The sequence below is a fragment of the Aptenodytes patagonicus genome, chromosome 18 (assembly GCF_965638725.1).
Source record: "Aptenodytes patagonicus chromosome 18, bAptPat1.pri.cur, whole genome shotgun sequence".
Taxonomy (NCBI): Eukaryota; Metazoa; Chordata; class Aves; order Sphenisciformes; family Spheniscidae; genus Aptenodytes; species Aptenodytes patagonicus.
In genome coordinates, this window is record NC_134966.1 from 8,938,582 (window position 1) to 8,952,356 (window position 13,775).

The following is a 13,775-nucleotide window of genomic DNA, read 5'->3' on the forward strand; positions in this document are numbered from 1 at the left end:
ACTCGCAGGCATCCACAGCGCCCGCCACCTCTCGCCCAGATCAAACCAGCCACAGGCAGCTCCCAGCCAAGGGCTTGCCCTCCACTGGCAGCAAATCTGCTCTGTCACCTCAGGGCATGCGATGTGCAGAGGTTAAACGCCAAGAGAATCAGCATTTTGGCTTCTATTTATTTATTTGTTTAAATGCAAGGTAGACCTCAGCCCAGGGCGATGGGCTGGCCTCGCTGTGTTTGCCTGGAGGTAAAACTAATGTCACTTATTCTTCCAACAAGCTTGGGCCGGCCACCAACCCGAGGGGGTCCTGCCTTGGCCCCCAGGATGGGGAAAACACAACCATCCCCTTCTCCTTCCCTTCACCGCCCGGCCAAAGCACTGCTACTGCTCCCGCAGGAGAAAACCTCCTCTTGACAAATAGGATTCAACCCTCCTCCCCATTTGCAAACGTTTTTAAATCTATTTTATTAACTGCAGTGCCTTCCGAAGAAAGTCACTGAGAGGTTCAGTTCATATACAAAGGGTTTACTTAGATTAAGGACCTCAGTAAAAGGCCTTTGAACATGCTAACTCCTTCCCATTTTCAGATGGTTTCATTGTGCACACATTAAAAATGCATGCAGGCAGCATGAGCCAATATTCCTTAACGTCCTGCTTTGCTTGCAAAACTCTGCTTCCAGGAAAAACATATATCTTGGGGAGATGAAAAAACACATGCCCCCTCTGCTCACAGCTCACATTCAGCCGGTGGAGCTCACTCGCACGAGGTGGATGACGGCCGGAGCCGAGAGGACGCTGGGATGTACCACGGGCAATGGAGAACAGCCAGGGCTGCAGCAAGAAAGTCTTAAGGAAAAAAAAAAAGCTTTAAGAAAAAAAAAATCCTGGCTTATTGGGACCTGCAGCAAGAAGTCCTGTTGTCCTCCAGAGAGCTGAGTTTGCTCGAGAAAACTTGGAAAGGGAATGAAAACTCATGCACAGGAGAACCTTTGCACAATACCCCTGTACGACCACGCTGCTCCTGTCTGCTTCAAAATCCTCCCACCTGACGTGGAAGCTCAGTGCCAGCCACCGTGAGGAACGGGGTAATGGACTTAACGGGCCGCGAGTCAGGTCTGCCGTGGAAACTCCTGGCGTCCTGGCTGTAAAATAAAGGCTCCTTGTTCAGAGGCAGCCACGCACGGGCAAGGAACACGGTGGTAACTTCTCACTGCGACTGCTGACAGTCCTCCAGACAGATGGAGGAGAGGATAAGAAAAAGTAACAATTAAAAAAAAAAAAAATCTCCTCTCCTCAGCTGATGGGCAATGCTGCACAACGAGGATCTTTTCTTTGTCCCCACGTACAGCCCTGTAAAACGATGCACGGATGACAACCCCAGCAAAAGGGTATTATCACATTACTGCAGAACCTGGGCTCCCAAACGAGATCAAAAGGCAGCGCTGCCGAAGGCTGCCTGCGCCCACGCGAGCAGGCAGGTCTCGTCTCCAACAAGCCAGGTGAACAAAGGCATTTCTCACCTCCTTTCTGAGAGGGGAAAATAAGACATACAAAACTGAGGGATTTGCCCAGGGTCATGCACGGCACCTGGGGCAGAGCCAAGATCCCAACGTAGTTTCACACATCCGCTTTCCCTTCAGCGCATGTCTTTATCCACAAAACCATCTTTCCTCTGAATGCCTTAAATTAAAGACAGAAAATGTGCCTTTTCCTAGGAGGCACCAATAAACCTTCTATCATCGAGGGTCTTCCTATGCACGGGGCACTATCCAAAAAATAACCCAGTGCGGTGCGGTGGTCCTTGCAACTACATGCTTCTTTAATTAGCGGGGAAACGTCGTCTGTGCTGTTTGCACAAACAGCCTCGTGCAAGGGAGAAATCTGTTTTTGCAATCATTAGAGACCGTTGCCTGCTAGGAGGGAAGTCAGCGATGCACCGTGCTGGAGGGTGACATTGTTTTCTGCAGAACTTCTGAAACCTGCAACTGGGACTAGTACAGAGCAGGAGGAGGAAAGATGCAGCACGGGCTGTAGCTACAGCTGCAATAGATTAAGCCCAGCCTTAGCAGTGGGCTGCAAACAAAACATTGCATTCAAGATCATTTTTTGCCATGTTTTGCTCCTTGTAGCTTGTTCCTTGCAAGAAACACTCTGTCATCTCAACATAGCTATCCTGACAGCTATCTGATTTACTTGGTGAAACAGGGTTTCTCTGGCAAGTTTTATGTATCCAGAGATTATTAGACAGACTTTTTTTTTTCACTGAATAGCATACAAGATTGATTTTTATTTTTCTACCCTACATGTCATGAAACTTACTTAAGGACGAGTAATAGGCTTGGGGATTTATTTCATTCTTAATTTGTGTGATCCTGAAGTCTTAGACCCCAAAACAGGGGTTGGAGCAGATCCACATTCATGCTACGGGGCTTGAAGACCATACAATCCAATACCATCCTAATTGCACTGTATTTACCATGTTTTTAAGCACCGTGCCTAAGCCAACAAGACTTTTCCCATTTATTTCAATGGCAGCATCTTCACTGGGGGAGGGAAGGGTAGGGACCCCGATCATCGGTGGGGACCCCAGTGAGCTGAGGGGCAGCGGTGGCTGACGTGGCCAGTCCCTTCGGGGAGCCAGAGCTGCGGCTGGTTCCCCCAGACTAAATTAATTCATCTGAGATTAGTTTCTGTCATTGAGGCTTTTGTGATGGTGTAGCAAGAAATCATCTAATTAAAAGGAAAAAACGTGCAGCAATGGACAAAGCAAGGGCTCTCTGCCTGCAGGGGACAGCGGTGATGGGAAGGGACACCCCTGGGGGGGTATTTTCCAGCTAACGGAGCAATAGCATCTTCTGTTCTCGCAGAGCTGGCAATGGGGAGGAGGAGCAGGGTTAACATGCAGGAAAACAGAGTTAGAAGCAAAGACCCACTAAGCTCTGTGCTATTCGTGTGTGATTATGGTGCCAAAGGCTTCCAAGATAAGGGATTTTAGCGGGAACCGTAAATGCTTGTTGTAAAATGAATGCGAAAAAGCCGCATATCCACAAGAATAGCAAAGCCTCCCTGCTCCTGGCTCCCAGCTATCGCCCAGCCCGCCCAGCCCCGGCAGCAGGAGACCTCAACAGAAACAACAGTGATTCAGCCAAAGCCTTCCCAGAGGACGGCCAGCTCATTCATCTTCTGAACTGACACCAGGACCTCCCTGCCTCGGGAAGGGCTTTGCCAGGGTAACGCATTGCATCCTCTTCCAGCGATGCCCTGAGACTTTAAACCCAGCCTTTGCAAAGGCACTGCAGCTTATGCACGTGGGTTCCCCCATTACTCCCTGCCTCCAAATGCCTTGGATGTTCTTCTCCCTTAAAATAATAATCGCTGCAGGCTTCTCCAGGACTCAGGGCCATCCTTAATAATAAATAGTCCTTAACGTACAGCACATCTTTATTCCTCAAACCTTCGCCCCCTGAATCTCCCTCCAGTCCTGGTGGGATGTGTCAGATTTGCGTTTAACAGATGGGAAGGCTCCACACGTGAAAAGCTGTTCCCCTCCAGCAATATCAGTGCAGTTAAGGCAGTGAAAATAAGTTCAAACAGTGGAAATCGGGGGGTGGGGTGGTGGGCACGGGCAGCAGGGCTAGAAGTAAAGCAGGGGCCCCATCCAGCCCACGTTCCCACACCCTGGCTGTGGCTGGCCCCGGAATGCAGCCGCAGACCAATGCCATGCTACACCCTGACCGGAACAGCAGCAAGACACGTTCTGCAAAGAGAAGCGAATGTGTTCTATAGCTGGGGAAAAAACCCACAACCCGAAAAAAAAGAAAAAGGAGGAAAGGTGCTTTAGGCTGAGAACTCTTCCCACTTATATCTGTGGTCCTAATGAGAAGATGTTGCCGGATTAATAATAAAAATGCACACTAACAAGAAAACCAATTGCAAACCAATTTTGCAGGGAATCGAACAAAGACCAGGATAACAGCTCTGCTTAATAGGGTTGTCTGCTGTTTTTAATTCCTTCTCCCTTGCTCCTTCAATTAGCAGAGGAGGAGGAGCCCCGCCAGCAGGGCAGCCCACCCTGGGTGCCAGGGTCAGGTTACTGATTAACCCCCATTACCCACTCCGCACTAATGTGCCTTTGTCAAAGCCAGGAAGAAATTTCCCAGCTGTCAGTGACCGAAAGGCCACCTGGGCGCTTCTGCACAGACCGGGGAGCAGGGCAGGTGAGGGGTGGGGACGGCGGGGTGACACCACAGCTCCGCGGGCAGGGCAAAAGGGACGGGCATCGCTGGCTTTCCTGGAGTCCCGGTCCTCAGCTGCACAGCTCCTGCAGACGGGACCTGAGCAAATCCTCCAGCGAGAGACACTAAAACCCACCCTGCTACCCTCCCCAGCAGGCATACTGCACACAACTTGTTACATTTTCACTTATTTTATTTGTAAACTATTCCTGAGCAGCTGGTGAGGTGCTTTTACAAGTACCCTGCCTACATCCCAAAGGCATCCTTGATGTCTGTTTAACCCTAATATATCCCAACCATATTCATGCTTCTGATGTGATTCATGAGTCTGATGTGATTAAATACTAGGAATATGGATAGGGAGACAGAGAAACATTATTCAAAGCATCATATTGAAAGGCTCTTACCTAATTCCTTTGGTTTGAGCAATACTGTGGAAGGAGAGTCTGGATACTGCAGAGATCACCTGGAAATGAGAGAAAAAGATGCTGGTGTGCTTACTGAAGACAGAGGAAGGTTTGGTGGGAACTCAAGGACCCACAGCCCGGTATTTGGACCTGAACACCCACTGAAATGGATGCGCTCCAGTCCCCCCATCAGTGTCACAGTACGTCACCATCAGGGCTTGGAGGACAATATCGGTGCAAACACCGCTTTTGGTTTTACCACTGAGCACAAAAGACATTTAACCCTCAGCTACAGAGATATCCATTCAACAGCGTCATCCGAGGAAACTCCATCCTGCCGCGCATATAATACGTCCAGACCTGCTCCAATAGGTTTTGTGCAACACTCAGAACCATTGAAAAAACCCTCTTACTTTGTATTTTATTACAAAAGGTTTATAACTCCTTTCGTCTCTCCCCACACAAAATGACCTTATTGAGGCAAAGTTGCCAAGACTGAATGGTTTTGACTTCGTGCATTTCAATAAAGATGCATCATCAGTTTGTCAGAGGTGCATGCAAACTGTCGCCCTTTTCTGGCAGAAAACAGCCAGAAGTGATTCAACAACAAAATATTTTCATCAGCATCACAATCGGGAACAGTAAAGCCACCAGCTTTTTCTGAAAACTCCCATTTCTGATGGCAGTTTTAATTGCTATGCAGAATTTTCAGTGAAAACAAAGAATGGTTTTAGTCCCTTATAGATATAAAACATGTTTTACTCTTGCTCATATTCATCATTTCAAAGCTAGATTGAAAAAACAAACCTATTATTTTTGGACTGGTTTCCCGTCCACTGGAATGAATAGAGAAGCCTGCGTCCAGGACACAGATAAAGGACTTTTTGAGCGGTCCCTGCTGTCCAGGGCCCCCTGCTCTCCTCCAGGCATACAAACCCGACCATCGCGGGGGCTGTGCCTGTCTGGAGCTGCCCTGCACCCAACCCAGCCGTGAGGCACCCGTTAGAGCTGCTTTCTTTAGGGACTGCGTGCTGCCCCCGCTGAGGGATGCTTCCTTGGCTTGCTAAGCCACCTTCGGATCAGTCACCCAGGGGAGCACATGCCCTAAGCGAGTAAGCGCCTGACTTCTCCCCTGGGGCTGCCGTTGGTACTCAAAGCCTCCCTCCCTCCCACGGTATTATCCCAGAACATCAGCCAGAGTTGCATCAAGGATCCTGATGCAAATCCTTCCCTCTGCGAGAGGCACGCAAGCACCAGGCTCGTTTCAGGGGATGCACGCACGCAGCTCCCCAGGACTGCCCTGGAGCCTGAGCTCCTCCTGCTGCGGCAGATCCCAGGCATCCTGCTCCAAACTCTGTCTTGTCCGCACTTTTGTGATCTTCATCCCTCTAATTGCTCCAGGACTGTTTTCTCTTACCATTGCCATGAATTCCAGCCTGGCTGGCAGCCTCCGGTGCCACATGCATGGACCCGAAGCCGGGGCAGCAACAAAGGAGCTGCCACAGTTTGGCATTTAGCGGTTGACTTTCACACGGAGAACAGAGGTGCTGAATTATTCAACAAGGCCAACGAGACTCTGTGAATGTCAAAACGTGGCCAAGTTTCTCCCTGGTATAAAATGTCACTAATGGGAGTTCAACACAGAAAGGAGCTCCAGAGCACGACGGAATTTTCCTCGCACCTCGGACGCTTTACTGCCCCTACGCAATGCTTCCAGCAAAAAAGGGCTTTACCAAAGCAGCCTTCCACATCTTTTTTTTTAAGGTGTTGCCCCTGAAAGTTCCCTCTAAGCAGAGGACGTGGATAAGGAAATTTTTTTAATTAGGCAAAGCATTGCTTTTGCTACTGCTGTCACGAGTATATTTTGGCTTATTTCTCACTCTTGAGAGCCCATCTGGATAGGTACCAGACCACCACCCTTGGCATGCCTGGTTTTACAGGGATGCCCTGGAGCCACTGACTACAGACCATAATTACTGTGCAACTAGAAGAGAAACTGTGAACTTTCTCAAGCAGAAATTTAGTGCCACGAACGTTAATGCAGTTAAGTTCCCCATTTTACTGTAATCTAACAAAAAAGCAGCACGGAGAAAGGTTGGTCCCTTCTGGAAAAGGTCCTTCAGCCATGTGCTCTCCTGCCAGCGAGCTGCAAGCTGCCAGCGCCAGCCGGTGAGATTCCCACCTCCATTTCGGGGAGGTGTTAAGCAAGCCTGGCTCTCCGAGTCCCTCTCACACCCCTATCTCTGGCTGGTGTCTCATTTGCTCTGGCTTTGAGGAGCGTGAAGCAAAGACGTGGCTTCTGATAATGTCAGGCTTCAATGAGCAAACCTGCTCTGGGGAAAGCGAAAGGGACTGAGCCCCCTTGGAAGGAGAAGGCAACCCTGCCTGCGAGCTCCATGCTCCATACGAACCATGTCCCTCCCAGCACTCTCAAGTGCGCACTGTCATTTCAAGCTGCATTTTTAATTAAAGTTGGCTTTGCCTGTAGAAATGACATGAACAGCAACAGGAGAAAGCAGGTTAAAACATAACCGGGAGTCAAAGAAATCAGGTCTTACACCCAAAATTGTCAGCAACTTAAAAGACCACTCCGGGCACGTTGTGAAATCTCTCTGTGATGCAGTCTCCTGCCTCTAAAATTCTCCCCAGTTTGGGAGAGGAGGTGGGACTGGGTTCATTAGCACCCATGAAAGGCTCCAGGACTCGTCAAGGCAGAGCATTGCTGCCGGCAAGTGGTACCTGTAAACGCCGAGCCCAAACGGGGCACAGAGGCTGGAAAGGCAGCTGGCAGCCCCCAGCCCCGCTCTACAGGGCTTAATATAGTCCAAGGGAAGTCCTAGACTGATTGAATGAGTCTCTTCTGCGGTCTATTATTAGACTTATAAAGTACAAAAATCAGTTTATGAATCAGACAGTTATACCGCAGGGTTTAACTTCCAGGGAAATTTAAGAGAAAAGCGCACTGTTCTCCACGCCAACAATTTTTGCTTTGTTCTTTTATGAAAAGCCCCAAGTGCTGAACATCCTGGCACATCAAAGCCCGGGACCTGGTTCCAGCAACGAGCCAGCGTGCACAGACGCGCTTGCCTACGCTTAGGCTCCCAAATCGATGCTCAGGTACTTAAGCAAAGCGACTCCCTTTGAGGGATCAGGTACAAAGAGCCTCCACGAAGCTTGGCATCTCCGAAAGCAAGACTGTAACTGTCCCGGTATCGGGGAGTATTTTTCCAACAACAACTCCCACTAAGGCAGTAGCCAAGAGCAAGAAAAGCCAAGCGCAACCCCAGCTGCTCTCACAGCTCCTGTGCTCCAGCCTGCCAGCCCCCAGCCAGGGAAGTGCTTAAGCAGGCGTTTAAGCGTAAGTAATCCTCTCAATTTCAACAGGATTAAACAACATTCTTAAAAGTAAGTCAATCCTTAAGTGTTTGCTAAACTGTGTCTCATTTTCCCTGTAAAGCAGCTTCTTACTTGCAGAGAAACCCAGTAATATTTTCCTGCCACTCCCGGCTATCGTTTTCTATTAGGCCAGGCAGGATCCGCGTTGTTACGCGCCCACGCAGCAGTTGGCACGAGGGGCCCCTGATCTCATCTGAGGCTTTTCATTGCTTCTGCAACACGAGGACACGTTAGTACAACTAATGCAGATATGACACTAGGTGGAATTGCAGTTCACTGGTTATTTATACCTCCCCTTTCTTTTATGGCAGGCTGGAAACGCAGATGCTCTGCTTCCCAAGGCAGATGGTACAACCAAAAAAGATTTCTTGCCGGGGGGTACCAGTTCCCTTCAGATTTACGCTGGTTATTTCATAAGCTCAGACCTTTGGGTTTCCCCTCTTAAAACTAACCCGCTGCTCAAAACTGGGAATCTAGTAGAAATGAGGCTGCTGCATCCTGGAAGTGCTCCTGGAGCTCACGGGGAGCTGTGAGCAATAGCTTCCAAATGTGCTGGTCCCTTGAACCGCACTCCAAAAGGCTACGATGACCAAAACCGCATCACACCCGAGTGCCGTGCCACCGCACCAGCTGGGGCAGCGCTGGGGGCTCTCCCGGCCCCATCCCGAGGCAGCGACGTCCTGGGGGGAAAGCACCCTGCTCAGCACCGGCAGACGAGAGGGTTAGCAAAATCATTTGAACGCGTTGCTTGGGAAAACTATACTTTTATCTGTGTGTTTGTCTTCCGGGAGAAGAAGGGCTGTGGGCTTAAACAACGGGGGCTTAGGCAGATTATTATTACTTCTTCACCCATTTCTCAATGCTATTTCCTCCAAGAAAACTGCATTCAGCATGCAAACGTTACCATAAAGCTATGCATAACATCCCGCTGACAATAAGATGCCAGAAACGGAGCTATAAAGGAATGCAGTGCAGGTGATGTACAGATAAGACTTTCTCTACAGTTGACCTGCAAAAGGCTAGTGGGAAATTTCTGGTGGTTTCACCGTGCAAGGTGAGGGATGCCCTTCGCATTCCTGACATTCCAGTTTGCCTTGTATTTTTAGACACGCGCTAAATCCCGTCACCCAGCTGATCATTTACCGACCAGCACGCGGCACGGGATGAGATCACTGCTGACGAGACCAACAGAACCAGAAACGGAGCACAAGGGCCATGCACGTGATTTCAGAGGCTGAGCATCAGAGGTCTCGTGGAGACCCTGATTTAAAAAGGCACCAAGTTCTGCACTTCTTGGGAAAAGGGAAAGAAAAAAAAAAAATCAAGTCTCAAACTGGGTTCCTCACAGTTCCTCACTGGTCACTTTGCAAAAAACCCAGCTGAGTAAAGAAATGGGATTTTTGAAAAGAAAAAAAAAAAACAAAACCCAAAGCCCATATGAAATCCACCACTTCTTCCTTACTACCAACACTTTCTTTTAGGAATTATAGATTTAAAAATAAACTAAAGCGAAACAAAAAATAAATTATTACGCTTACTGCTCTTCTATTTCCTCCAGCATTGTTTATTGCCGATGGTATCTCTGTGCATCTAGAAAACGCTCAAATAAACTCTCTCCTTATTTGAAAAAACAAGCCGACCCCGCCGGGCTGGAGCACACTTTGCGTATGAGGAGCTCCCCAGCTCTCTGCGCTCCATGAGCGTGCCTGCAGAGCCCGAGCGAGCTGCAGGGGTTGCTGCCAGGCTCACAGCCCATGCCGAGCCCCAGCAAGGTCGTGCGTCCTCAGAACAAGCAAATATTTACTTCTAAGCAAATCAGGAGCCCTGCACAGCAGTGATAAGTCTGGGCAGAGACCTCGATGCTGCCACTTCTGCACATACTCTTCTGGGGGGGAAGGTGGTTTCAGAGCCTGAGATTACACGGAGTAATTATCTCGTTTGCCCCTGAAGTCCTGAAGGGCAAAAACAAATCCAAACATCCCCAGCCTCTGTGTGGGTAGAAACCTGACCCCAAATTCAGAGACGAGCTGGCTAAATTATTTCAGAGTTGGATAATGGCATCCAATAGTAAAAACACTGATATGAAGAGTCCCAGGGACAAGGCTGCTAAAATAAAAGAAGCCAAAAGAGCAAGCAGGATTTGCCCCAGTTGCCTCCCATTTGAGGTGCTGGAGAACCCTGTATTTTCTCCCACTGTTGCACTGGTGCCCATGGCCGTGGGTGGCGAGGTGGCCGGTCAGCTCGTGTTTGCTCTTCTCCACCTGCTGAGGAGCATCTCTGCCCACCTGGGGCATCTCCCAGCGCTTTCCACCCAGCCGCACACACGCACCAGGCTGCGCACAACCAGCATCGGGTATTTGCAAACCAAACAGTCACCAGCAGTTTTCAGCCTCCCATCTCCTCCGTTTGCGTACGCCTCTCCCATATTCATACCTAGACCAGCCCTGGAAAGTCAGCGCAGCCGAGACCTGAGCGTGAGAGCCAACACAAAGCACAACCTGCTCACTCTGGATCAATTATTCGTGCTCCGTGCGCGCTGTTGCCTAGTGCGTAAACCTGCAAGACCTTATAGCACGTGTGCAGCACACGTTAAACCTACAGCTGCCTTCCAGCCCTCTCCCCGGACACCGCGCAGCTGGGGCTGCTGCCTCTCGAGCATCCCACAGATGTTGCTGGGAATTCCTTAAATCAACATCTCCTGATACAACCCGGTACCCGAGAAGAGCATCGCTGTGCATGGCTACGGCAGGAGAGCAGCAGCCCCGGAGCCAGGCAGGAGGAAATCAGACTGCGGTGATTTATTTCCTTAGGATGCGAAGGGCGGGCAGAGCCCCGTTATGGGATCAATCAGTTTGATTTTTCCCACACCCAGGGCTCTCTCCTCTCAGTTGGATCTCATCCACCCAGCTGGCTGCTGAGGACGAGGGCTACTAAACAATAATCCATTTGGACAATTGGATTGTGCCTTTCCAGGTCGGATGTGCCTGCCTGAACCGTTTCCCCTGCGGCTCCTCTCCCCTCGCCCAGGGATGCCATGGCTTTGCCTCCCATTCCCACTTGTGCCAGGCGGAAAGGCAACATGCCGGGGAAGAGCGGTGTTTGCTGGCATGCAGTGTTTGGAGAGGCGCCAGCTGAGCAGATTTCAGCTGATACATATTTGATAAGGATTGTAAATCAAAGCCAGGGAAGTCCTCCCATGCCGGTGTGTCCGCGGCAGGCTTCTCAACCATATTTCACTACAAGGACCACGCAACAGATGGGGAACTCCGCGATGGAGGTATGGTAAAGCCTCTTCCCTCCTTCAACAAATACCCATTTCCAGGGATCCTTGACTGCCACTCCCTTGATTTATTGAAATATCGGCAACTGGTGACGTTGTTATGGAGCTGCAAATGAGCTTTAGAGCACCCATCAATCACAGGAGATGGAAGAACCAGAAATGTAAAGCAAAACCCATTTGCCAGAGCAGGTGGGGAACAACAAAACTGCCCAGCTTCCAGCACCCCTCTGGGTTTGACGATCCCTTGGCCTCAAAGATGTGTGTGCACATCATGTTCTCAAGGAAGTAGCAAATATCATCCTAAAGCCCAAAGAGTGGCTCGGTGGAGAGCTGGCCAGGGATGCTAGGACCACGTGCTTCATCAGGGCTGGACTGCTGGGCTGGACTTCCAATCTGCAAACTGGATGCAGGAAAACCAGGTACAAGCCAGATTTTGCTTCTCAAATTCAGCAAGGAAGGCTAGACGTACACGTTCCTTCCTTTTCTAAAGGGATCCTTGGTCGTGGAAGTAGCAAAGGGTTAAAATAATCTCAAGTGAACATCTGACAGAGATTGTCCTTAGCCACAGTTCAGAGTGCCCGTGTCAGGGGTGTCCCTGCTGCGCTACAGAGACGAGCGATTACACCTCTCAAGATAATGAGGTTAACCCCTCTAACGAGAGCCCATCGTCAGAGATGCACTTTCCAGGCGAGAGCATCTTTATCAAAACCAAACAATCCTTTGAGAAAGCACGAGGAACACGCACCAAAGTTTTGCATTATTTCCTTCCGAGGCAGCTGGGGAGGGAGTGACTCCCCAGCAAGGCTGCCTTCGCTGGAACATTTACCAACGAAAAGCCGGAGTACGTGTAGCAAATATTACAGATCTGACTAAAAAGGTCTAAAGTGCATTCCCAGCCAGCCTGGCAGTCCAGCAGCGTTTGGGCACCAGAAGCATTTCCCATGCCCACGGCTCTGCTCCCCAGGGCCCCGGCACCGAGCCCCGCCGGTGGCACGGGGCAGGGGTGAGCCTCACCACGCTGGCGAGGGAGCCCAGAGCAGCCATGTCCCAAACCAGAAACCCTTTGCAGTTGCAATCTGTGGCTGCCATGTCCTCAGGGGACCCTCACAAATCCATATTTGATAAGCACTGGATTACACTTCTGTATAATAAGAGTGTAAGTAAGCTCAACGCCTTTAACCCCCCTCACCGTCCCCAAGGCTTCAAGAGGGGGAAAGGGGCAATGCGGGAGCAGAGAAGGAGCAAAGGGGAGAAGCAGATTTTTCTCCTGGCTCCCGTGCTCCCCATGGTGCCGCGGGCACTGCCAGCAGCTCTCCATGGAGCAACCTCCATCTACAGGTCAATCACAGACGATAAATTACATTAGAAAAGAAGAGAGAAACAGGACCCTGGGAAGAGAAAGGAAAGGGAGTTTCTGGACCTGATCCTCAGCTGCTGTAAAATCACCACCACTCCCATCAGCTGCTCTGATTTATAGCCGGGACTCTGCCTGTATCAGGGCTCTGACAACTCGGGATGTTCCAGGGCTATGGGCAGCTCCCCCGCCTCCAGAGCACCGCTGCGCCGTGGAGCCCATTAGCTGTAATGTGCTGCTCCAAGCACCGCTGCCATTACACCGCATGCGTTTGGCTGATCTTTTTAAAACAGGGTTATTAAACCCAGCATTATTTAGCATTAAACCCATGATTTGGCCACGTTACGTGTCGGGGATGCAAATATTAAGTCACTGGCAAAGCCTCTGCTGATTTCCAGTAGGAACAGGACTTGTATCATTCTAACACGTTTATTTTGAGCTCTTTGGGGCCGGCATATTGTCTGCTATCGTGTAGCCTTACAACAGCGGGCAGTCATTGCAAAACCAGCAACGTCCCCTGACAAGGAGGAGAAAAGAGTAACTGGGATGGATTTACAGCTACTGGTAGAAAAGCTCTGCGCTATATCACACCATCATAAGCTTCCCAGATGTACACACCCCCTCTCCCATATTTAAGACACCAATCTGTCTTTTTCTATTGCAGAGCAGCTGAGTAGCGGAGGGAACATTGTCACACATCTCTTAGGGGACCCTAAGCCCTGATGTCTGTGCGTAAGGAGGCATCTGTGCTCCTTCGTGAGACGGACATCCCCATCCCACAGCAAACACGCTGAGCCAGGACCAAGGCAGAGCAGGGCTCCTTGCTTCCCCGGGACACGGAGACCATACAAAGACAAGAGAGGGCAGAAGCAAAGCAACCCAAAACGCAGAAGCACGGAGAGCTGCAAGCAAGCCCGACCGCGGTCTTGCTGTGCCGTGCCCCACACCGCCCACAACTCCCAAGCACAGAAATTAATGCCCTGAAACTACAGTGCTTTCTTTATGCTGCCGAGTTTCTTAATACAACAGCAATAAATACTTATTCTGCTACTTAATGGCCTCTCTCCTGTGACACGGATACTGAGCTGCTGTCTCGTTCGGTTACTTTT

At 50.1% G+C, this 13,775-nt stretch overlaps 1 protein-coding gene across 5 annotated transcripts in view; it reads right to left on the reverse strand.

The window, feature by feature from the left end:
* The window catches only part of VAV2 (vav guanine nucleotide exchange factor 2), a 153,946-nt gene that overhangs the window by 49,005 nt on the left and 91,166 nt on the right, over positions 1-13,775 (reverse strand). For all 5 annotated transcript variants that reach the window (XM_076355387.1, XM_076355385.1, XM_076355386.1 and 2 more), the window contains exon 3: positions 4,637-4,695. In XM_076355387.1, the coding sequence (XP_076211502.1) occupies positions 4,637-4,695 (59 nt within the window). The remainder of the gene's footprint in view (positions 1-4,636; positions 4,696-13,775) is intronic.